Genomic DNA, 23,312 nt, shown 5'->3' on the forward strand with positions numbered 1-23,312 from the left:
CACACACACACTTTGCCGTCCCCTCTCCCTCTCCCTGTCTTTCTTTCTCTCTAGCGCCTCACCTCACCTTCTCCTCGTCTTTGCAGCTCGGATGTTTGGAATAGTTTCATGGCTCAAAGTTCAGGGGCCAAGCGCATAAATATTTCACAGCAAATTGCATCAAAGCTTTTTTAAAATAACTGAAATTTCACTTTAGCTCCCAACTGAAAAGGATTAGGGCCACTGAAAGAAATACTTGCATTATTGGTTACTATAATTTCTGAGAAAAAAAAAGGTAAAAGCCTGAGATTTAAGTTGGAATTCTCACTCTTTTCTCAGAATTCTAAAAATAAAGTCAGTAGTCTGACTACTATCCTCTAAAAATTCTGAGATAAAAGTCAAAATTCTGACTTTCATCTCAGAATTAAGACCTCAGTCTCAAAATTTTTCCTTTTTTTTCACAATTTGACCCTTTTTCTCAAATTTCTGAGATAATAGTGTTTTTTTTTTTCAGAATTAAGAATTTTTGACTTTTTCTTAAAGTTCTTGTGTCAAAGTCAGAATTCTGACTGAAACTCTGACTCCTTTCTCAGAATTCTGAGACAAAAGTCAAAGTTCTGACTTTGATCTCATAATTCAGACCTCAACTTCAAAATTGTTACTTTTTCTCTTAGAACTTCTAGAATCAAGTAAGAATTCAGACTTTTTTGTCACATATTTGATTTCTTAAAGTTAGAATTTCAAAACCCCAATCTTAATCTCTGAATCCTGATTTTTCTCCCCTTAATTCTGAGATTAAACTTAGTTTTCTGACTTTAATCTCAGACTTCTGACTTCAAATCTCAGGATTCCAACTTTTTTTTGCAAAATTTTGACAGTTTTTCTCTGAATTCTCAGATTAAAGTAATTTATTTGCAACAGTGACTGTTTGTCTGATGAAGATCTGAGACCGAAACGTTGCAAATAAATGATTTTCTTGCAAGTTAGAAAGTGTGCGGGAGTCCACCTTTTTGTTTAAATTGAATTGTTTCTCTGACACACCTGTCTCCTAAATTAGATGTGCAAAGTACTCTCCTGTTCTGAGATTGAAGTAAGAATTCTGACTTTTTGTCCTCAGAGTAAAGAATTTTTGACTTTTTTTCTTAAATTCTTATGTCAAAGTCAGGATTCTGACTGAAATCTCAAACTCTGACTCCTTTCTCAGTATTCTGAGATTAAAGACAAAATTCTGACTTTAATCTCATAATTCAGACCTTAATCTCAAAATTCTTTCTTTTTCTCTTAAACTTCTAGAATCAAGTAAGAATTCTGACTTTTTTGTCTCAAATTTCTGAGATTTAAGTTAGAATATCAGAACTCTAATTTTAATCTCTGAATCCGGATTTTTCTCCCCTTAATTCTGAAATTAAACTTTGTTTTCTGACTTTAATCTCAGACTTCTGACTTAAAATCTCAGGATTCCAACTTTTTTTTTCATAATTTTGACTGTTTTTCTCAGAAATCTCAGATTAAAGTAATTTATTTGCAACAGTGACTGTTTGTCTGATGAAGATCTGAGACCCAAACCTTGCAAATACATGATTTTTTGCAAGTTAGAAAGTGTGCAGGAGTCCATCTTCTTGTTTAAATCTTTTTTTTTTCTCAGACTCACCTGTCTTCTAAATTAGATGTGAGATGTTCCCTCCTGTTCTGAGATTGAAGTAATAATTCTGACTTTTTTTCCTCAGTTAAGAATTTTTGACTTTTTTTCTGAAATTCTCATGTCAAAGTCAGAATCCTGACTGAAATCTCAAATCCTGATTTACCCAGAATCCTAAGATTAAAGTCAGAATTTCAGATCTGTTGAGAAAGTCAGTATTATGACTTTCATCTCAGAATTCACACTTTTTTTTTCCAGAATTTTGACCATTCTCGGAATTCTGAGATTAAGGTAGGAATTCTGACTTTTTTCCCCTTCAGAATTAAGAATTTTTACATTTTTTTTTAAACTTCTTATGTCAAAGTCAGAATTCTGACTGGAATCTCAAACACCAACTTCTTTCTCAGAATTCTAAGATTAAAGTTGGAATGTTGACTTTTTTCCTCAGAATTCTTAAAATAATAAAGTATTCCAACTATTTATTTCTTAAAATACTAAGATGAAAGTAAAAATTCTGACTTTGATCTCAGAACTCAGACCTCAACTCCAAAATTATTACTTTTTCTCTTAGAACTCGAAGAATCAAGTAAGAATTCCAACTTTTTTTGTCACTGAATTCTGAAATTTTGATTTCTTAAAGTTAGACTTTCAGACTCTGACTTTAATCACAGAATCCTTTTTTTTCCCCCCCTTAATTCAAAGATTAAAGTCAGGATTCTGGCTGACTTTTTCTTCCCTCAGAATTCAGAATTTTGACTTTTTTTCTCAAAATTTTGAGATTAAAGTAAGATTTTTTTTGACTCTTTTTCTTAAAGTTCATACGTCAAAGTCAGAATTCTGACTTTAATTGCAAATTCTGACTATTCTTTAGAATTCTTATATTAAATTCTGAATTCTGAATTCAAGAAAAAGGCAGAATCCTTACTTTAATCTCTAAAATACAACTTTTTTTCCTCAGAAAAAAAAGTAATTTAAAACAAAAAATAATTAACATTTTGTTTTTCAGTGGCCCTAAACTTTCTCTGTAACTACGTCACTTTGAGGCTTTTATGAAATACAATGTCATGGTTTAAAAGAAAATATTAGAGTTGGATAAATCACTTCTTGTGATTTTGAAGGTTTTGAGCATAACAGGATAATAAAAAGTAGAAAAACAACAACAAAAATGTCTCATGTTGGACCTATTGCTTGTCCAAACTGAGAGGCTAAATCAAGTAGCCTGTTAGCATTTTTGTATAAATGACATTTAGTGTAGCCTGATTTAAATAACTGCAAAAAAAATCCACTTTAGTCAGGAATATGAAGGCAAAGGCTGTTAGAAAACTTCTAACATTACTTATTTGATTTGCATGCTGATGAGATAAACAAACCGTTGTTGAGCACAGAAGGGATTTTCACAGTGATACCACAGTAGCATCTGTAAAACAGGAAACAGTGTGGACAGATGATTATAAAACATTTTACAGGCAAAGTTTTATAGTTTACTGCACATGAGTGGTACGACTGAGTTTATCTCTGGTTAGGTGTGTTTTTCACTGGAATAAGCTGGGTTGAAAAGTGTGACTGCAGCAGAAAGGGAGGGCTTGTTGTCTCACTACTTTATTTCAGTCACATATCAAACTGTAAGATCGCTAATGTGAGCCGACTGTTTGAAAGGTTTTAAAGCAAACTAGGCTTCCTTTTGAGTTTAAGACATACGCATGCTGTTAGACGAGCACTGTGCTGAAAACCCAACCCAGTGCCTCGAGTCCTAAAACCAAAACCTGAAGACAAATGGGCTGCAAGAGGCAGAGTATCACTGGGGTTATCAGTGGGTCACTGGTGTTTCATTAAAGGGGCTGAGAGGACTATCCAAACACTGTTTCCCATGAGCACTAGGGCACAGTGTTGTGAGGACGTGACTTTTACCAAGGCGTGTGTTTGTGATGAAGCAAATGAGTGATTCCTTTTTAACTCTACTTTTCTTTCCTCAGGGCTACTTTTCGCTAAAAACAAAGAGATGAGTTAATTTATTTTTTTGCACTTACATAGAGCTATTGTTTGAAATGTGACAACAAGCAGACTTTGTAAACTCAGTTTGTACCGTAGTTTAGTAGCCAGCTAAATTTAGCGCTGACAGCCCGATGCTCTGAGACGTGTCTGTGTCATGTAACTCTAGTGAATCCTGGTTATGTCCTACCAGCTAACGTAACCTCACTCTTCATTTTATTGATAGACTTTCAAGTTGTAACAGACCACTGCAGAATAACTGCTGACTGTGGGTTGGAATGGACATTATCACAAACAGATTAGCCTGTGTTTTAGCCTTTAGCTTGGGCTGTATCATTCTCTTATTTAGCTTTCTTCTGCTCTGACCGCCCTTTTCAGTCAGTCCAGCTCCGGTGTCTACATCTACTACAAAATTAATCAAAGAAATTCACTTAAGCCGTGTTTCCACCAAGCAGTCCAGCTGTTAAACAATAGCGTGACGCCATAGCAGCGCGACACAGTGTACTCAGCTAATAATCCAATGAAGAAGAAAAACGCGACACAGTAAACAAAAGGATTGATGGAAGACATGCAGCATTTCGTCCTCTCTATGATTGGCATGTAGCTCTTTGATACAAAGAACAATCAAGCTTTGTTTCAGAGAAGACTGTGTGCCGACAGGAGAAATACAAGCAGTACGTGGCGATTATTTCGACGAATCAACGGTCTGCAGTGTTGTAGCTCCACCTTCAGAGAGCGGATCAGTTCAGTCTGGCACCCATACGGAAGCGTCCCAAAAAGTGGGACGGCTCGTCTCAGTTATTTGGGGATCTGTCTCGGGATAAGTCAGTGGAAACTCCACAAAATATGCGCAGTACTGAGACGAACTGAACCGGTCTGCTTGGTGGAAACACGGCTTTAGAAACCCTTGACGGCCTCTTTAAATCAGGCCCAAGACTCCTGGGAGAAGTTGAACTATATTTCGTCTGGCGTCCCAGAATAACTGCCTTCTGTACCAGCCTCTGTCAACCATCATATCCACCTATACCATGTTCAACAGGCTCTGTATATGCAAGCTCCAGCTAGCAACAATAACAGATAATAGTATAAAAAATATCTCAGTCTGGTCTCCTTTGACTTTTAATATTTATTGTCTGGGAAGTTGTGGCGTGGTTTGGATTTGTTGATCATTTGCAGTCCACCATCGTTTGAACTGAAGCTTTAATCTGTAGTTTCACATGCCGAAAATGCAGCAACAGCCTCTCAATTGTAATTCAACACATATCCATCTCTAAGATGTGAATTAATTTCTGTTGGAGATGGAGCCAGCGACCCAGGACTTCAAATTACCACCTTCACTGGCGTCTGTGAAAGCATTTCAGCAAACAGCAGGAAAAGCAACATCTCATCTCAGAGGGGAATGTGTTCAAAACGCCGGTCTCAGCAAGAAACAACAAAAAAGGAATGGCGGTAACCTCGCCACCTTGAGTCATCTCACCCTTTTACAAATGAGCAGGATTGTGGATGTCGTAGGGAATTTGTCATTTCATAGTTTCATCTTCATTACTGCACACACATGACGGCTATTTTTTACCCTCCAGTGGCAGCATCAGCCTAAAAGCCCGGCCCGGGCCACATGATGGATCACAGTTGATTATGGGACTGACACTTTTATCTGAAGTGTATCTGGAGTAATCCTCTCCTCTTTGACCTTGCGGCTAACCCCTGTCCCCTGCTCGCAGCGCAGGCTGAAACTTTAAGAGCAGTGGAGACAGCAGAGAAAGGAATGAAACATACTTCACTTGAACCTTAAGCCATTTGTTTGCTGTTGCCTCCTCTTGGAATGTGCAGGAGGATGAGCTGCTGAAAAGCTGCAGTGGGTGTGAGAGTGCACATGCGCTCTTTGTCTCACACATATCCACACACACACAAACACACACACACAGGCTTCATTGTAACTCTACTGGCATATCTGTGCCTCTCTTTTCTAAGGTACAACCCATGATTGAGGGCATTTATTGTCGGAGCCATTCATCCACAGGGCCCCGCATTCACCCTCCCACTCCGCCATCACCTCCCTCAGTAAAACATGATAAGCATCTGTTATTGCTCTGCAGGAGCCGTGTAGGCACTGACGCCTCGTTCTGCCTACACATCTGACTGACTGGACCCTGTCTGGGCAGTTATTTACAGGTCAAAACCTGCAGGCTGTGTAGTGTGTGTTTTTGTGTGCCAAAGGGAGACAAATAAAGAGGAGAGGGTGTCGGGGAGGAGAGGAGACATGCATCAAGACGGACTCAGACATCCAGACCAGGCAGAAGTGTTGCAACTGTTTAACACGTCTACCCCAGGGCATGAGCACCTGTCTGTCTCTGAGAAAAATAACATCTATTTCATTTTCATGCTGGAAATGTCTGGCATTCCTGAAAATGTGATCTTTCCTGGTGATAGCTGCGCAGCAGGGGTGTTTGGCGATGGAAAACTGGGTTGTGTAACAGGAGGTGATGGTTTATAAATAAAACATTCATGTAGGCGCTGTTCTTGAATCAAAAGTTGAACTGCTTGTGATTTATTTGTGTGAGGGCTCGGTTTGTGAAGAGTCAGGTAGAAGTGAAAAATGTCTGTCACAATTCCTCAAAGTCTTAAGTAGTTAGTTCAGTCGACGTCTCAGACCTCAGACACTTTTTCAGCTGAATCCAAAAACATTTCACTCAAACCTCAGCCTGAGGTCGTTCTATGAGAATAATGGAGACGAGCTATGTCTGGAACTTTATGCAAGTTCTACCTCAGTTTTTGCACAGAGCTCTGCTGAATATGTCTCATCTTTGGTGAGACACTATGGTGGCTGGAAGGGGTCAGCTGATTGGCAAAAGCAACAACAAGACCGTAAAAATAAAAAAAAATACAAATGCAAAAGCCACAGCACAATTGTAAAAAGCAAAAAGACAAATGCAAAGGCAACATCACAACTGCAAGGGCAAAAACATGAATGCAAAAGCCACAACACAGACGTAAGGGCAAAAACACAAATCAAAAGCTATTACATAAATGCAACGGCAAAAACACAAATGCGAAAGCCACAACACAATTGTAAAAAGCAATAACACAAATGAAAAAAAGCAACAACACCAACGCAAAAAGCAAAAACACAAATGCAAAAGCTTAAAAAACCATTGCAAGGGCAAAAAAACACAAATGAAAAGCCACAACACAAATACAAGGGCAAAAATGCAAATGCAAAAGCCACAAAGGGAATGCAAGAACAAAAACAAGATGCAAAAGCTACAACACAAATGTAAAAGCAAAAAACAAAAATGCAAAAGCTACAACACAAATGTAAAAGCAAGAAAAACAAATGCAAAAGCTACAACACAAATTCAATGAAACAAACACAAATGCAAAAGCCACAACACAAATGTAAAAAAGAAAAAATGATAATTGCAAAAGCCACAGCACAAATACAAAAGCCACAACACAAATGTAAGAGCAAAAACTCAAATGCAAAAGCCACAACACAAGTGTAAGAGCAAAAGCTCAAATGCAAAAGCCACAACACAAATGTAACAAAGCAAAAATCATAAATGCAAAAGCCACAGCACAAATGTAAGAAGCAAAAAACACAAATGCAAAAGTTACTACACAAATGTGAATGCAAAAAATGTGATTGCAAAAGTGACAATGTGAATGCAAGAGCAAAAACAAGAATGCAAAAGCCACAACTTAAATGCAATAGCAAAAACACAAATTCAAAAGCAAAAACACACAAATGCAAAAGCCACAACACACAAATGCAAAAGCCACAACACAATAGAAGTGCAGCCATTTTGAAAGTTAAGAGGTGAGTTTTCCTGTCGCACACAGAAAGTTGTGAAAATAAGTAAATGATTGTATTCTTTTCACCTTCAACTCTGATTACTATCGCTGTAATCATAACACTATTAATTCAAAAAGCTAAATATAAGATGACATATTTTTCTGGTAAATAAAAAATATAAGTACTATGAATAATATTACAAGGTGAGACCCCTACAAAGCTTTATTCATCATAGATGAAGTTAAAAAAGACAATCATTTACTTACTTTCGCAGCACTTCAGTGTCTGTTGGGATAACTAACCTCTTTTAACTTTCGTTGTGTTGTGGCTTTTGCATTCGTGTTTTTGATCTTGCATTTGCTTGTGGATTTGCAAATCTTATGACACCCACAAGCCACCACAAGACACAATGTCCTCTTCAAAACAATCTTCATTTGATCCTAGATCCAATATCCTTGAAGATAAAACAATATCAAAGTCAGTTATCCAATGCTCAGATTTAGGAAACTATATCCAATTATGCAGTTTATCTATTTTTAGATTAATTTTGGAGCATGATACCAGGACAGTGAAGATATTAAGAAACTAGGAAGGACGAGTGGGAGAAAACTGGCTGTGCAGGATTCAACCACTAAGCCAAACTGGCATCCCTGTCATTCAACTTTTAATGGACTTTTAAAGTAGTTTCTATTTACTTCTCTCTTGACGGACAAACTTTACTTTACTTTGTTAATTCCTATAGCTGATAACTTTATCAAATGAATTCAAAACAGATGTACAGTACTTCTATTTTCTTAGTAACTTTACTCAGACTTGGTAAAATAGGATTATAAATTGCATTTTTGTGACTATTTTAAAAATCGTGTTAACTGTCATTTACAAATTTGTTAAGAAGTCTGAAAGTGAGTGTACTTCTTCAAATGTGTGGTTAATTTTGTGTTTTTCTAAGTCCTGTAGGCCACATCTTTTAAATAAGTGCAAATACTGAAAAATGAGTGTGCCAAATTATTATTTAAGTTGGTGATAAGAGTATTCAACTTATGACAAATAAAAACTAGCCACATTTTAAACATTTTGTTGATTTTCTGCAACTAAATTCATATGTCAGCAAAAACAAAGCAAGAGTTTGTTTAAAATATAAAACTTTTACTGTCTTTGAAACTTTTCAAATATTTTCTAATGGCTAATAAAACCTTGTTTCTTTCCAATGAGGGTCAGAGGTCACTGGTTTAGTTTGGTTTCTGATGACTTTGTGTGCTGCTTTTTCGAGCTGCATCACTTTCCATCACTGTGGAGCATCTCCTTGATTTTTTTACCTTGTTGAGGTGAGATCGAGTTCAAGAAAAGATGATCTTTAAGGACTGAGATGCTGACCCGTCCGAAATGAGTCTGAAGAAAAGTGTCCCTCAGAATTTACTTCTACACCACCCTGAACCTGGAAAGCAGCAACAAGTGCATTATCAGCAATTGCAAGCCAGAACATCACTGTGCTGTGGTCCCAGTTGAATTGAAGCAGGAAAAAACCTCTGAGCAGAGCAGCAGAAATGAGGAAGTTTGACTCCCCCTTTCTTTCTTTTTTCCTCCTCTCAGTCACTTGTGTCTTTTGTGCAGTTTGTGGCAGAACATCTGCTGAGCTGGCCCCCTTTCAGATGGCCCTGCCAGCTGTGTGTGTGTGTGTGTGTGTGTGTGTGTGTGTGTGTGTGTGTGTGTGTGTGTGTGTGTGTGTGTGTGTGTGTGTGTGTGTTGACTCAACCTAATATTGGGGTCTTTTTCAGAATACAGACCAGTTGATTGGAGACAGCTTCCCAACTGGGGACCAAATTTACCGCGTTTACATGTCATTATAATTGTATTCTCCACTGTCCCTGAAAATGTTTTTTTTTTTCTTTTCAGATTTTGTGTGTGAATGTGTGTGCCCCAACCACCACCACTTCATCTCTGTATAATCCAGCAAGATTCCCCTAGTGGCTGTGCTTGGAACTGAAGCAGAGCACATTCAAGAGCAAATGCAACGGCCGAAACATGCAGCAAAGGAAAAAACTGCATAAACATCAAACAGGCTTCAAGTACCAAATTCCAATCTTATCAAATGTTTTTGTCTCATTTTAAGTAAAAATTATCTTATTTTATGTGATTTGAGCCACAAGTTCTTAAGTTCTTCCAATGTGGTGTTGGTGTCTGGTGTTAGCTCTGTTAGCCATGTGTGCGAATAGCATGATGCTACTCTGGCTTCTGGTATTCCCTCTGTTGCTGGGTTAGCACGGCTAGCTCATCCATCTTATTAGAGATAGATCTTATGTTCCCAATAACGATGGATGGAAGGACAGGTCCATGTCGTCACTTCTTAGCTCACACCTGAGAACCAGCACGTCCTCCTCACCTTGTGGGGAAACATTAGGCCTTGCACCAGTTAGCATTGACATGCTACAGGCTGCTAACAGCTGTGGCTCATATTACATCTAGAAAGAGATTTTCTACTGAAAATAAGACAAAAACACTTGATAAGATTTCAGTTTTTTTCAGGAATGTCAGGAATCTCCTCCTCCAAATGCAAAAGACTCCCTTAAATGAGAGGCAAGACGAATCTCAAGGTGTTGAATCTGTGGCCTGCAAGAAATAAGACTCCAAAGATAACTTCAGTCAGAGTTTGTTTACAGCTAAGGTCCCTGAAGGTTGCTTTGAAATGATTTTTTGGAATCTAATCAAGTATTTTGTCTTATTTTCAATTAAAAAATGTCTTTTTAGACTTAATATGAGCCACATTCACCTGACCTGTCCAGAAAAAAAACATTTCAAGTTATTTAAAGACAGAAATGAAAAAAGTTTCTTGTATTAAGACATTAAATCTTATTCCAAGAAATTAGACGAGCACATTTTTCTTATCCCACTGGCAGATATTTTTACTTACTTCATTTTTGTCTTGTGGTCTGGTCAGTTAAATGTGACTCATATCGAGCATACTAAGACCATTTTTTACCAAAAATAGAAGGCTTGTTAAGATTTTAGTTCGTTGCAGTGAAAAGTCAAACTGGAAATATAAAGTGATGTAATGAGGGCATCTGGGGATGCCTGGTTTTGGGTGTCCCCGTGTGTGTGTGCCTGTGTGTGAGTGTGTGTGCTGGGATGCAGGGCTCTGCAGCTGTTGGGGCTCTCCCATTGTTCCTTCTCTCTGTGTCTCCGTCTCTCTTGCTCTGTGCCCCGGCTGGTTTATGGGCTTTCCCCTTTTCTCAGAGCACACCACAACTAAATTTATGTCCTGGGACACAAGCCTTTCTCAGGGTATAAATTAGGCTGGATGATCCCTGTCAGAACGGCGTTGCCAAGTGCCTGCAGCTCTGCGTTCCAGAGGCACATTACTGCCGTAGCTATTCACTTATATTTTACTACGGAGGACAAAAACCTAAAAGGAACTTTTATTGTCCCTCATTACATTTCTTCTAACGACAGAGTTCTGACTAAGTTTGGGATTGTGAATTAAGTCTGAACTTTTTACTCTGACAGCAATCTAAAGCAAAGAGGGGCAAAGTTTCTTCTGGATTAAAAATGTGTATCAGAAAAACAAAGTCCTTCTATATTAGAAACCTCTCAATAAATGATTAATAGAAACAAACACACTTCCCTTTCAGTGCCTCGCTGTCCCTGCAGTTTAATTTCAGCAGGAACAAACAGTGTAATCCATAAAACCTGCACATGATATCAAAAGTACAATAAAAGACGTACGAACAAACATCATTTCCACAGGAACCGTGATAAGCTCTTATCTCGTCTGAAATAAAGCCTGGCTGAGATAACCAGGACATTAACCTAAATCTCATGTGTGTAGCTCATGTCGGTGAAACGTCTGAGAGGTTGTAAAAAGATCCACACCAGAAAAGAGTCAAACAAAAAGAAAAGCCTTTATAAGTCTCACATCTGGAAAGAAGAGTGTTCCTTTGAAGCAGAAACGGTGACTCATGGAGCCTAAACTGAGCGCTCTAAGTCAGGAAAATGATATTTTATCCATACTTGGTTTTTGTGGGATGTGTGAACTTCACTCTGTAGACACTACAAGGCTTGTTCTTACTTTCTAGTTAAAATGCTTTAAACAGAAGCTCTGAATCAGGGAAATATACCCCAGCAAACAGGAGGGAGGGAAGCCAGAAGGGTCAGTGATCTGGGTATAAAGAGGGTTAGAGAAACATAATGGGACTGGGCCAAGTTCTTGCTTTAATAGCAGACTGATAGGTATGTGTGATGACTTTCTTTTCTTTTCTCTTTGTTTTATAAAAAAATATTCAGTCTGAAATGAGCATTTGATTTTTTAATAAAAAGATAATCAAACCCAACAAGTTGTGTTACACTCACCAAATATATTGGTGGCCAGTAGGTGTCAGACAATTTGCAAAGGCAACAACATGAAAACAAGCCACCAAATACCAGAAGAGCAGCAACAATGGAAGTTGAAAGAGGTCGACTTCAGAGGTTTTTTAACAGACGGATCCCAACAGACACAGAAAAGCTGTCAGTAAAACATTGTTTTCTTTTTTTTTAACTTTACTTATGATAGATATAGCTTCAAAGAGGTCTCAGCTTGTGTTCTCCATCATGGTACTTCATGACTTGGTAACTTCCTGTTATTGTGGGCTGGGCCGAGACAAAGTCCAGGGCTGTTTTTCAGTCCCAGTCCACCACTGGTCATACCCATAGACTGTATATAGAGTGGACAGTGTGGCACCGCCATTTATCATTGTACAGTTTTGAAGCCAAAAGTCCTCCGTCAGAGGCGCAGCCATTGTAGCAGTTTGCAGTGGAGCTGGGTGACAAAAATAATTATTTTTTTTCTTTTGAGAATGTAATCACTTCTTGATTCTACCTCCCGACATATTTTACAATCCCTGAAAAAAATAGACGAGAACGCCAGCTGTAAATCATCGGTAAACGCTACGTAAAGCCTTGTTTTTAACCTTGTATAACTAATGAAAACAAAACTTTTCAGAAAAAAAGAGGACTTGAACTCAAGGCAGCCAAATTATATATTTAAATCACCACAACAATCGGACATGACAAACATTTCTACGAGGACTATTACATTTTTTAAGTTTGACCACAGCCCATCTGGAATGACTGGAAAGACAGATTTTTTAACCTGTACTGCAGCCAGTCACCAGGGGGAGCAGTTTTTGTGGAGACCTCACTTTGAGCCGAGCAAGATGACGTCCATTTTTTTTTTTTACAGTCTATGACATACCTGAAGTTAAAAAAAGAAAACAATGTTTCCCTAACTTTCACAACTTCTCTGTGTCCGTTTGGATAATTGTCTGTTTGAAACCCATTAAAGTTGACCTCTTTGACTTCTGTTGTGTAGTGGCTTTTGCAAACTGTCTGACACCTTCCAGCAGCCATCACTACATACACAACTCACTGCAACTACATAAGCCTGACAGGACAAGAGTCAAGACAACCGGATACACAAAGATAATATCTGCCCCTGCACCATGACACACACAGTCTGCTCAATATCATTATCAAGTGACAATCCCTGACATGCTAATCATGCTAAAAGGTCAGACTGCTGGTCTCTTGCTGCTATTGTCTGTCAGGTCTTTTTTCTGAATGACTAATTTTACCATCAGGCTAACGATGTTCCTCTTACACAAGTTTTTCTTACACTTCTGTTCATAATACCATCCTTTGATGTCTTGGGTTAATAGATTACAAACTACAAAAAAAACAAAAAAACAGAATATCTTCTTTCAGCATGAAAAACCTCCAGCATTCGCCTGTGTATAATTCTCCTTCCCAGCCTTCAGGACTCACTCATGCAGCTTTTTCAAACACATTCATCTTACTTTTCTAATTCAGTGCCGAAGGAGCTCTAAACCTCCAGGTCCTCATTTAAAATAACCTGATATTTTGTCTCGCTGGCATTCTTGTGGTAGTAGCTGCTCAATGTGCTCAGATTATATAACAACTCCCCAAAAGTTTCCATCGCTGTAGGCAGGCCCACAGATATGACAAGTACTCCATCATTTAAGCAGTACGAGAGCAAATCAAGGACATTTTATCAAGACAAATAGCTCCAGAGTAAAACTTTAAGAGGGGAGATTTAAAGCAGTTAATCAGAACATGGGCAGGAGACAGCTGAAGCTTTTATAAAGAGTTATATCTACATCAAACGCGTTAACAGAGTTTGTTGTCTTCGTTTATTTCACCCTAAATGATGACTATTCTTCTTCTGTTTTAAAAATAAGTTTTGATTTTCTCTTGGGTGGTAAACTGCAGAGGATCGTCTGGTCTAGTTTGTTATAAAGTGAGGAGGATCATTAGGAAACTTTCTTCTGCTTTCAGAGGCCAGGACCACAATGTTACTGTAAATTACAATATTATGTTACAGCCTCAACAGTATCTGGAAAACTTGACTCTTCACTCAATATGAGAGCAGGAGAGAAGAATCTGTGGTTTATTGACCCCGGTCTCCTCTGAGCCAGGCGGTTCATTCAATCCCTGCTTCTTTCTCTACAAAGATTTCAGTTCAGCACCATACATGGACAGTTTTAGGTGTGATTATTAGTATTCTCATTTAAAGTTCATGCTTGAGTGTGTAGGCCTTTTCTACAGAACATCTGTTTCACACCATTGGGACAGCTGCTGGCGTGAAAAGCAACTGTTTGCTTTGAGGAAACATCCGAAGAAGAGTGTAGACGTCAGAGAAGTCAACAAATGAGTGGGTGAGCCCATGATGTGTTGTGTTTTTGCAGCCAGAGCACGCTCTGAAGAAACCTTGCTGGTAGAAACCCGGATCTGACATCATCTCTTCTTCTCAATGAAAAATTTAACTCACTGATAAACACAATCAAAGATCCCTCAGGTGGGTACAGTCCACAGCTGATTTGATTCTTGTTTTGGTTTTGGGTAAACTCTCTTTGTGACAGAAAGTTGAATGGCTTGTGCTTGTGGTTCTTTCTCCTCTCTGCTAATACAGGAACCTGCATTTGTAAACGGAGCAGTCAGTCAATCAACTTTCCCACCTCTAGTCTAATACCTAATTCATACTTCAGTTCTCAAAGAAAAAACACCTGAAATTGAATCTGTTTAATAAGAAGGACCTGCAGGATTTTGCTAAAAAATAAAAAGTCAACTTTTACAGGAATAATCCTGCTCAATCGTCTCCTACAGGCCTCCATACATGTGTGTCAGTGTCTGTGTCTGCCTTAAACCCTCTCCTCTGCTTGTATATTGATGACTGGACGTCACATGACCAAACAGATAAAGCTTTTTCCTAAACAAGGGTGAAGCTTGTCTCGACTTTCACTCACTTTCAGCACTTGGAGAGCAGTATGGGACAAAGAGCGACAGAAGTTGGCTTTCTGCTAACCAGGTTCTACAGTTTCATTTAGCATACGCTTTTGTCCAAAGCGATGGTATGTGTCAAATACCCGTGATTTGCTTGCACTAACATGCCAAGTCAGGTGCATGGCTCTGGAGTCTCTCCCATAAAGAAACACAATGCTGCAGGTGGTTGCTGGGCTAGTGAGTGCGTCCACATAGTCATGGTTGGGTGAGGATGTGGGTGTGGGCTGCAGCTGACACTGAGCCAAGGAGGAGGAGCCTAGTTTGAATGTTGTGTTTACTAACAAGTAACAAAAATTCCTGCAGACCCTACTTTTAATATTCGAGTTTGACTCATATTCCATTTGTTTACAAGAAGGAAGAGATAAAGACTATACTGCAGCCAGACAGCAGGGGGAGCTCCAAATAATTTGGATCCATAGACAATTGCAAAGTCATTGGAACAGGTATTCAAGATCAAAGGAGGTCTAACTATACTGAATCTCTTTGATTGTCACATAGCACCAGCATCATGTCAGATTTTATTTTTTTCAAACAGGCTGTTTCTGTTTCTTTTAAGGTCTGGTTTTCAACCTTTGTTGTTGTTTTATGAGATGTGATCATTGAAGTCTGTACAAGGAGCAACATCCAGTTTAGAAAAATGAAACCTATGCGGAAGTTGCTGTTCATTAAGGATCCACATGAAAGACCAGAAGTCATGTAAACGGTCAGCGAAAATACAAACTTTTACGGCATTAAAAGTAAAAAAAAGTTAAAATGACTTGGGTCTGAATCGCTGATTTTGCTGTACACACTGTATAGGGGTGAACTTTTTTCTAACTCAGCAGTTTAGAAGAAATTAGGATCGTTTGATCGTCCAATCAGAGACGCAGCTCAGCTCACGCGACTGACGGACACCCTGTAGCTGTCACGGAGACTACGTCCATGTTTTAAACAGTCTGTGGGTCTGTGGTACTCACAAGGTGTGTTGACAATGCTCAACCTGGGTAGATTGGATGGCAAAAATTACAACCGTAATCAGTTTTAATATAGTGATTGTGGTCCAAATAAAATCCTAATTGAACTTGAGACCTTATAAAAACAGGGGCAGTCAAAGTTTAAGTGAGGTTGTATATTTATTTCTTTAAGTGAACATACTTGAAATAAAAAAATCTTAACAGTAAACTTGTAAAGTTATTTTTCCTGTTTAACAGTTGGAAATACCATAATACTTCTTTGGGATGAATATCCTGCAATAATCCAAAAACAGATGGACAAACTCACTGGCAAGTACAACTACACATACATATCATGTTTTCACCTATTGTTCTGTTACTGTGTTAAGGAAAAAATGCAGAAAACCCTTCCCCTTAGACCAAACGTGGGTCTCCTGCAGCATCAGAAAACAGCCACATCTAAATTTACATGCAAGCTGCCACATTGTGCTGACTGTGTGAAAATGTCATAAGTCAGATAGTAGCAGCTGTAGGCAGCCAGCTCAGGATGGCTCCCTGAATACTCAATGGCCATGATGAGGTCCTGACCCTCCAGTAAATATGTCACAGTGATAAACGGTGAGTGTGACGGACACTTTTCATGGACCTGACTGAAGCGGGAAACGATCTTAAGTTATTGGACTCACTCTCCCTCTTTTAATTTAGATAGTCACTGATAAGGGCAAACAGCAGAGGGAGCTTTCAAACTCACAGCTAAAATTTAGAGTTATTTTCCCAACACTAACCTCATTCTCTCTTTTCAAGCCCCTGATTGCTACACACAAGAAAGGAGATAGAAAAATTAGGGATCAACCGATAGTGTCAGCTGGATTTCAGTTTCATCAATCCATTCCCAGAAACAAAAGTTGCAAAATATGTATTTTCTGGGAAACGTGCTGCTCCAAGTCTGCCAACCGGATGAGTAATTCTTCAACACTGATGGATGTGACCTCTCTGGTCGTTGCTCACACAGTCAGCGCAGAGGGAGAAGAGTTATTTGTTCGTAAATATGGCTGATAAAATCAGTCTGCTTCGGCTGTGCGGGAACAGGTACACATTTCAGACAAGGCCAGGCACATACCTGGAGGCTGGAATTTTATCAGAGGCATATTTACCACTTTTTCATGTCAACCCACAATGACAGATAGGCCAGGAATTCCTCTGATCACCAAGCTGTTTCAAAGTGGAAACTTTCTTCTTTCTCAGTGCTTGGAAAACCATTATGTGCTCCAGCGGTCACAGAAATGTAAAGAATGAAAGTGGAGATGTATAGTCTGTAACCCACATTTCAACGATATTCACTAAGAGCACTCTGAAGACTTCAACAGCTGAATCTGAGGGGCTCCACCAACCCTGGATTCATTAGATTACTATCATGTAATACCATTTTAAACATGTCTCTTTAAAGGTGCTGCAAGGAGTTTGAAAGTGATCTTGAAAAATTATTCCTTCTAGATATATGCCTGATTGTAATCCACATTTTAAAATGAGATTATCAGCACCATGATAGGTTATTTGGAACTGCTACTTCTTAGCTTCCCCATCAGGTTGAGCAGGACCTGATTGATTTATGGCATGTCTAAATATTTAGTTTAGAAGTGAGAAGAGAGATCTGTGTTTTTCTCTGCCAAAATCACTCTCTGTAATTTCACTGCAAAAAAATGAAATTTTATCAAGTATTTTCGTCTTATTTAAAGTAAAAATGTCTTATTATGCTCGATATGAGCCGCATTCAACTGGTCAGTTCAGAAAAATGTCCTGTTTCAAGTTTTTTAAGGACAACAATGAGCTCTGAATTGCTTGTAACAAGTAAAAAAAACTTGTGAAAAAAACAAATAAACAAAAAACTAGTAAAAAACGGCTTAAAACATATTTGTTCAGACTGGCTTTTAATACACAGTGATGTAGTGACATGTTATTTTATTTTGACTTTTTTTTTTACCTGTTTTTATCTTATTTTATTTTCCTAATGTGTTTCAGTTTTTGCTTTCTTTTAATCTGCTTTTATTTCTTATCTTACTATTTATTTTATCTGGAAAGCACTTTGGTCACCTCAAGTGTTGTAAAGCGCGCTATAGATAAAATTTGATTGACAGATTGAAAAAAAAAATAGAATATTTTCTTAATACAAGTAACTTTTCTTTTGTTCCATTGAAAGATTTTTTTTTAACTTGTTACAAGCTATTTAGACTTAATTTTTGTTTTTAATTAACTTGAAACAAGACATTTTCCTGGACTGGTCAGGTGAATGTGTCTTATATTAAGTCTAAAAAGGCATTGTCTCCTCAAAATAAGACAAAATCATTTGATAATATTTCAGTTTTTACAGTGTAATTCTGTAGTGTTGGTGGACACTGGGGCCTAACTGTCAGACAGAAAAAGAACAGAAGAGCAGAAGAAAGCTCAACGGGAGAGTGACACAGCCCGAGCTAAAGGCTAACGGCTAAATGGCTAAAATGTTTGTGATAACGTTCATGTAGCAGGTATTCTGCTGTGGTCTGCTCCAACATTAAAGTCTATCAATAAAATGAAGAGTGGTGTTACATTGGTTCTGCTTGGTAGATGACTGGTAGGACATAACCTCGATTAACTAACATTATTCGTTACAGACACGTCTCACAGCACCGAGCTGTCAGTCGCGCGACGGACGGTTACTTAACTGCTGTACGAACTGACCGTTAGCTTGTTGTTAGCCTACGGATACGTCGTAGCACTGGGCTGCTAGCAGCGCTACTTGTAGCTGACGTACGATACACATTTTAACAACAGCGCTACATAACTGTACTGATAAAAAAAAAAACCTTACCTTTTCGTGTTGTATCCAGTAAAAAAGTTGTCTTGATGACAGAAAATTTGTTCCAAAACAAACTCACGCTGTGTAAAAGTCACATCTTACGTGAGATGCGGTCCACAAGGTGGCGAGGCAGTCAAATTAAAACAGATACAACTTAGTATCTTCGTGAAGTCAACCAAAATTAAGAAATTATTTTGAACTGTTAACTGGTTGATACATTGCGTGTAAATTACTGCTCACATATGTCGAAGAGATATTATAATGGGTCTGAAGATTATCACCTTAAAGTTCCTGTGAGGAACTTTTTGTTTGCCTCACTTCAGGAACCCCATGAACAATTTATCTGTCAGCAAACATTCCCTTTAAACCATATTGGGCAGAAAATCATCTCCTGCTGTCTTCTAACAGTCAAATGTTTCACCTAGTGTGAAAATTTGCTGTTAATAACAAAAAAAAGGTCTCTTTCTTCATGTGCTGTCAGTGCAGCGGTTTCAGGCGCTACAGAACACATTACTGAAACTATCCATCTTGTTGCTGATGAGTTCATTTGTTTTTGTTACATAAAAAGCCATCACAGTAAATTTCCATCTATTCCATAACCAGTTAAAAACTACACATAGTCACTTGTGTCACCAAGCCAGGTAACACAATCCATAAACTAATCTAATATTAATACTTGTGCCAGAAGTCTGCTTCAGAATAACAACATCAACAAGATTATAAACACCGGGAGTAGATATCGATGTGTCATTAAATGCTCTAAGTGATAACAAAGACACCTTTTTTTATGGCCACCTTTTCGTTTCAGTATGACAGCTCTAACTGCAAGGACACAGTTCAGGAAAACAGCTCCTAAAACAATCAAAACAGAAAGTAAAGGCAGCATTGAGAAATCAGTTTCCTGAAGGCGCTTCTACAGAAATGACTTTTATTACCTCATTGGTTCATGATGAATGGTATGACACTAAAACAAAACCATAAAACTGTTTGTATACTACTGTTTACACTGAGAGAGCAGAAACAAACAGGGTCCATGAAAACTGAGATACTAAATGTGTTTGCTCACATTTATTTGTACATGTGGTGACACATAGAGTCAAATAAGACAAATAAATATATATATATATATTTGTGAGGAAAACTGAGAAAAAAATAAATCCACTGACTGAACTACAAACACTATTAGTGTATTTCTCAGGAAGCTCAAGGGCTCCATCTAGTGGCCACAATCCAGAGAAGCGACAAGCTTTTAAAAAGTTTCAACAAAATGATTTTTAAAGAAGTCACAGTTTTAACACAACACAAACAGTCATATTTTAATGGTGATAAGATATTTCTTACATCACAAGACAAACATAAAACCACCACAGGCAGATGACGCAGCTGTTTTAGCTCATGACATTTTAACAAATAGGAGACAAATCAAAAGTTTCAAGTCTCCCTTATTTAGAGTTTGAAAAATTCTTATTTTGGACTTCATTTGATAACGTTGACACAAAGATCAAAAGTAAAAAGCTATCTGACAGCTTATTTGAACTAAAACAAAGATGTTTGACTCGAAGGACACCCATCTAACATTTTTGGTAACATCCAGAAGAATAAAACCCAGAGCATCAATCATTCAGACGCAGACTTTGGAAAATAATCTACTGGGACTAATCAGAATCTGAGGCCCTGAGTTGAAAATTTTGCCAAATAACTGTCATTAATGATGCTTCTCATCAAAACTGTGACCAACATCACTTTATAAACAAAACAAAGATACTGTACTATTTCAAACGATGATAACACACAGGTACAAAGTCTGTTTTTGTAGCATTTCAGTGGATTGATCAATGTGCTAATATCTGTGACCGCTCCAGTCTGATGTGACATTTTAAAACGAGAAGCAGCTTCGTTGTTGCAGGTCTCACTCAACCTTCTGCCTCAGGATCCTTTTCTCCTCCTCCACAAAGTTCTTATCAGAAGTAGCTTGTCCCAAGTCCCTCTTCCTCTTCTCTTTCTGCTGGAAGGTCTCCACTCGACGTCTCTTGTTGGACAGCTTGTCTGATTCCTCGTCTGCGTGGAGGCAGGGACGGATAGGATTGAGATTTGGGAGAGGAAAGGAAATATACATTTTCATACACTCACACACAAAAAAAAAAGGATTATTTATTTAGAATTTTGAGCATTGCTGCTAGAAAGGCAATAACAAAGGAATGGCTCTTGACAGTTACTCCAATACAACGCACCATTTTTTCTCTGAAATTTTAGGAAAATAAATTTCAGGCCCCCTGGAGTAGATAGATAATTTATATCTCTTCCTAAATCCCCTCTTATGTTTAATCGGGCTCTATCTGAGTGATGCAAACCGGTATGTCTTGCGTTTGTATATATTGAGGAGAATCATCTCATGTCTCACAGCTTTCTCTTATTATGTGATTTCTTCTGTTGTATCTTTGTAGGTTTTTTTTAAAAAAATTATTTGTTTTTTTTCTTTTCCTTTCACTTTCTCTTTTTCCTTTATTTTATTTATTTTTCTTTTAGATTAGTTTTTTTTTCCTCTGCACAAATTTATAAAAACGTGAAAAGATGAATCACTCTTTTGTCAATTTACAAATAAATAATATGTATGAATGCCTGTGAATGTGTTATTCTAATTTATTTTAAGGCTCAAAACAAGAAAATAATACCTGAATGCAGCCATTACAGTGCAAATTGTGAATAAAGTTGTCTATATGAAACTGAACAGTAACAGTTTCAACCACTAAATAAATGAAAAAATACTTTTGTTGGATATGACTGACTTGGACCTTGACATAGTGTTGCTGTTACAGATATGTATTTATTTATTCATTTTCCAATATGCCAGGTAAGTAAAATGTTAGAAAACATCATCTCAAGTGGTGCAGCAGTACTGACCTGAGTCAGAGGGCTGCTCCTCTGTGGGTAGGAACTGTGCTTTGCCAGTGTAAGCCTGTGGAGCGTCTTCCCCATTGTCTTCATACACATTGGACCACTTTATGGCCATGTCCATGCCTGGTGGAGGTCCCTTCTTCTTCTCTGGCTCTGCAGCGTAGCTCTCAGGAGGAGGCACAGCGTTGGTCTTCCAGGGTTTAAACTCTCTGGCAGGCTGCGAGGAAAAGAGAAAAGTGTTTAAATGAGGTATTACTGCATACTGAAAACATGCACGAGTTGGCAGAAATGCTACAACTCCTTTCCTGATATTAACTGAGGGAAACTATGGATTAGTTTTCACAACTGGCATTAACCATCTGTAAATTATGTATAGATAAAGTCAGATAACAAGCAGATATGAATTTTTCTTCAGCTGTTAGTGTTTGTGCACATAAATAAATGTGCTCCATCTAAATTGTCATTCAAATGAGACTTCTAATTTTTAATGTTATTGATGTATTGCATTATAACTCTTTTTTAGAAACTGATTTCTCTTGTTTAGGAATTAAAGACTATACCTTAATCAATTACAAAGCTATTATGAGACGAGAACAGTGTTTGAGGGGTAACTATAAAATGCTGTTTATGCATTGAATCATATTTCCCTGTTATTTTCTGTCCATTTTCGAGCAAAACTTTCAACCATGTATGATTTTATTCATATTTTTTATCTGAAAATGATTAAAATGTCTATCAAAAGCCAAGGTAAAGCTTTGCCCCCAGTACCAACATAATTTGTTCATATTCAGTTAATTTAAACTACTGATGAAAAAGTTGCGATATTAGATATTAGCCACACAGGTGAATCCAGGTGTAACAGTGGAAATGACTCCCTCCGTGTATCTCTACCTTGTGTTTTTACCTCTTCCGGAGCTTTCACCGTCAGACTGTCCCAGTCTATCTCCTTGTTCAGCGGGTTGTAGAGGAAAGCGGGCTTGGACACGGACCCGAACAGCTCCTCGGGTCTGGGTAAAGGAGCTCCACCGGCCGCTCGTTTGGTTCCCTGTGAGGACTGAGCCCCGCTACCAGCAGCATCTGTCCCGGCTTTCTTCTGTCGCTTCTCTCCCTCCTCGTCTGAGTCGCTTTCATCGCTGCTGTCGCTCAGATCGTCGTAGCTTGAAAAGAAACCCAACGAGCCGGTCTTCTTCTCCTCCGTCATCCTGAGAGGATCACTGATTTTATCACCCGAGTGAAGAAATTACGATAAAAACTGGAGTTTAACGCAGCAGATTAGTGGGTATCGAACAGGTAATGACGATTTACTCCATTTTGAATCAACCTCCAAAATAGTCGTAAAGCGACCAAATAGTGTCGTGGCGACTGTCGTAAAGCCGTTAAAGGAGCAGACTGTGTAAAATCTAACAAGAACTTTGTTCTACCAAAATGGACTTGACATGTTTTTGTCAACATGAAATCCACATTTTTTTTTGCACAACATATGGCTCTTTCTTTTTCTTGAGTAGCTAGAAATATTTATCATATGTCTTATGTAGAAAAGATAAATTAAAATCAGTTAACATGTTACTTACTATGATGATCTTCCTTTAAAAAATAATCAAGAAAATTTCAACTTCACATGTCCTTATTTGGTTTACTTCCTTTTGTTGCTTTCTTTCCCATATAAGCCCATTAAAATATCTGACAATTTCTCTTAAATTATTTGAGATACTAAAGTAATATTTTTTAGAATGATTCTCATTTTCATGGCTACTGAATTATTATATCGAACAAACTGTTTTTCAACAACAACAGCAATGATAACAATAATGATGATCATGATAATAATAATAATAATAATAATAATAATAATAATAATAATAATAATAATAATAATAATAATAATAATAATAATTATAATTATAATTATTATTATTATCA

General features: G+C 37.8%; 1 protein-coding gene across 1 annotated transcript; it reads right to left on the minus strand.

Annotated features, from left to right (window-relative positions):
- Positions 1 to 19,619: 19,619 nt before the first annotated feature.
- cunh1orf52 (chromosome unknown C1orf52 homolog) lies at positions 19,620 to 22,739 on the minus strand. Its single transcript, XM_074668431.1, has 3 exons — positions 22,297 to 22,739; positions 21,399 to 21,609; positions 19,620 to 20,555 (listed from the first exon to the last, which is right to left on the minus strand). The coding sequence occupies exons 1-3, from the start codon at positions 22,591 to 22,593 to the stop codon at positions 20,407 to 20,409; spliced, it is 657 nt and encodes a 218-aa protein (XP_074524532.1). The 5' UTR covers positions 22,594 to 22,739; the 3' UTR covers positions 19,620 to 20,406.
- Between the last annotated feature and the right edge of the window lie 573 nt (positions 22,740 to 23,312).

This window comes from Halichoeres trimaculatus, unplaced genomic scaffold, assembly GCF_033239565.1.
Source record: "Halichoeres trimaculatus isolate MK-OKI-2021-1 unplaced genomic scaffold, fHalTri1.1 fHalTri1_scaffold_4, whole genome shotgun sequence".
Lineage (NCBI taxonomy): Eukaryota > Metazoa > Chordata > Actinopteri > Labriformes > Labridae > Halichoeres > Halichoeres trimaculatus.

Excerpts from the sequence above, each read along its gene's own strand:
- cunh1orf52 (XM_074668431.1), bottom strand. The coding sequence starts at position 22,593 with ATGACGGAGGAGAAGAAGACCGGCTCGTTGGGTTTCTTTTCAAGCTAC. Across the intron at positions 21,610-22,296 it reads CGGTGAAAGCTCCGGAAGAG|CCTGCCAGAGAGTTTAAACC; the intron begins GTAAAAACACAA and ends TTTTCCTCGCAG. Across the intron at positions 20,556-21,398 it reads GGAGCAGCCCTCTGACTCAG|ACGAGGAATCAGACAAGCTG; the intron begins GTCAGTACTGCT and ends GCCTCCACGCAG.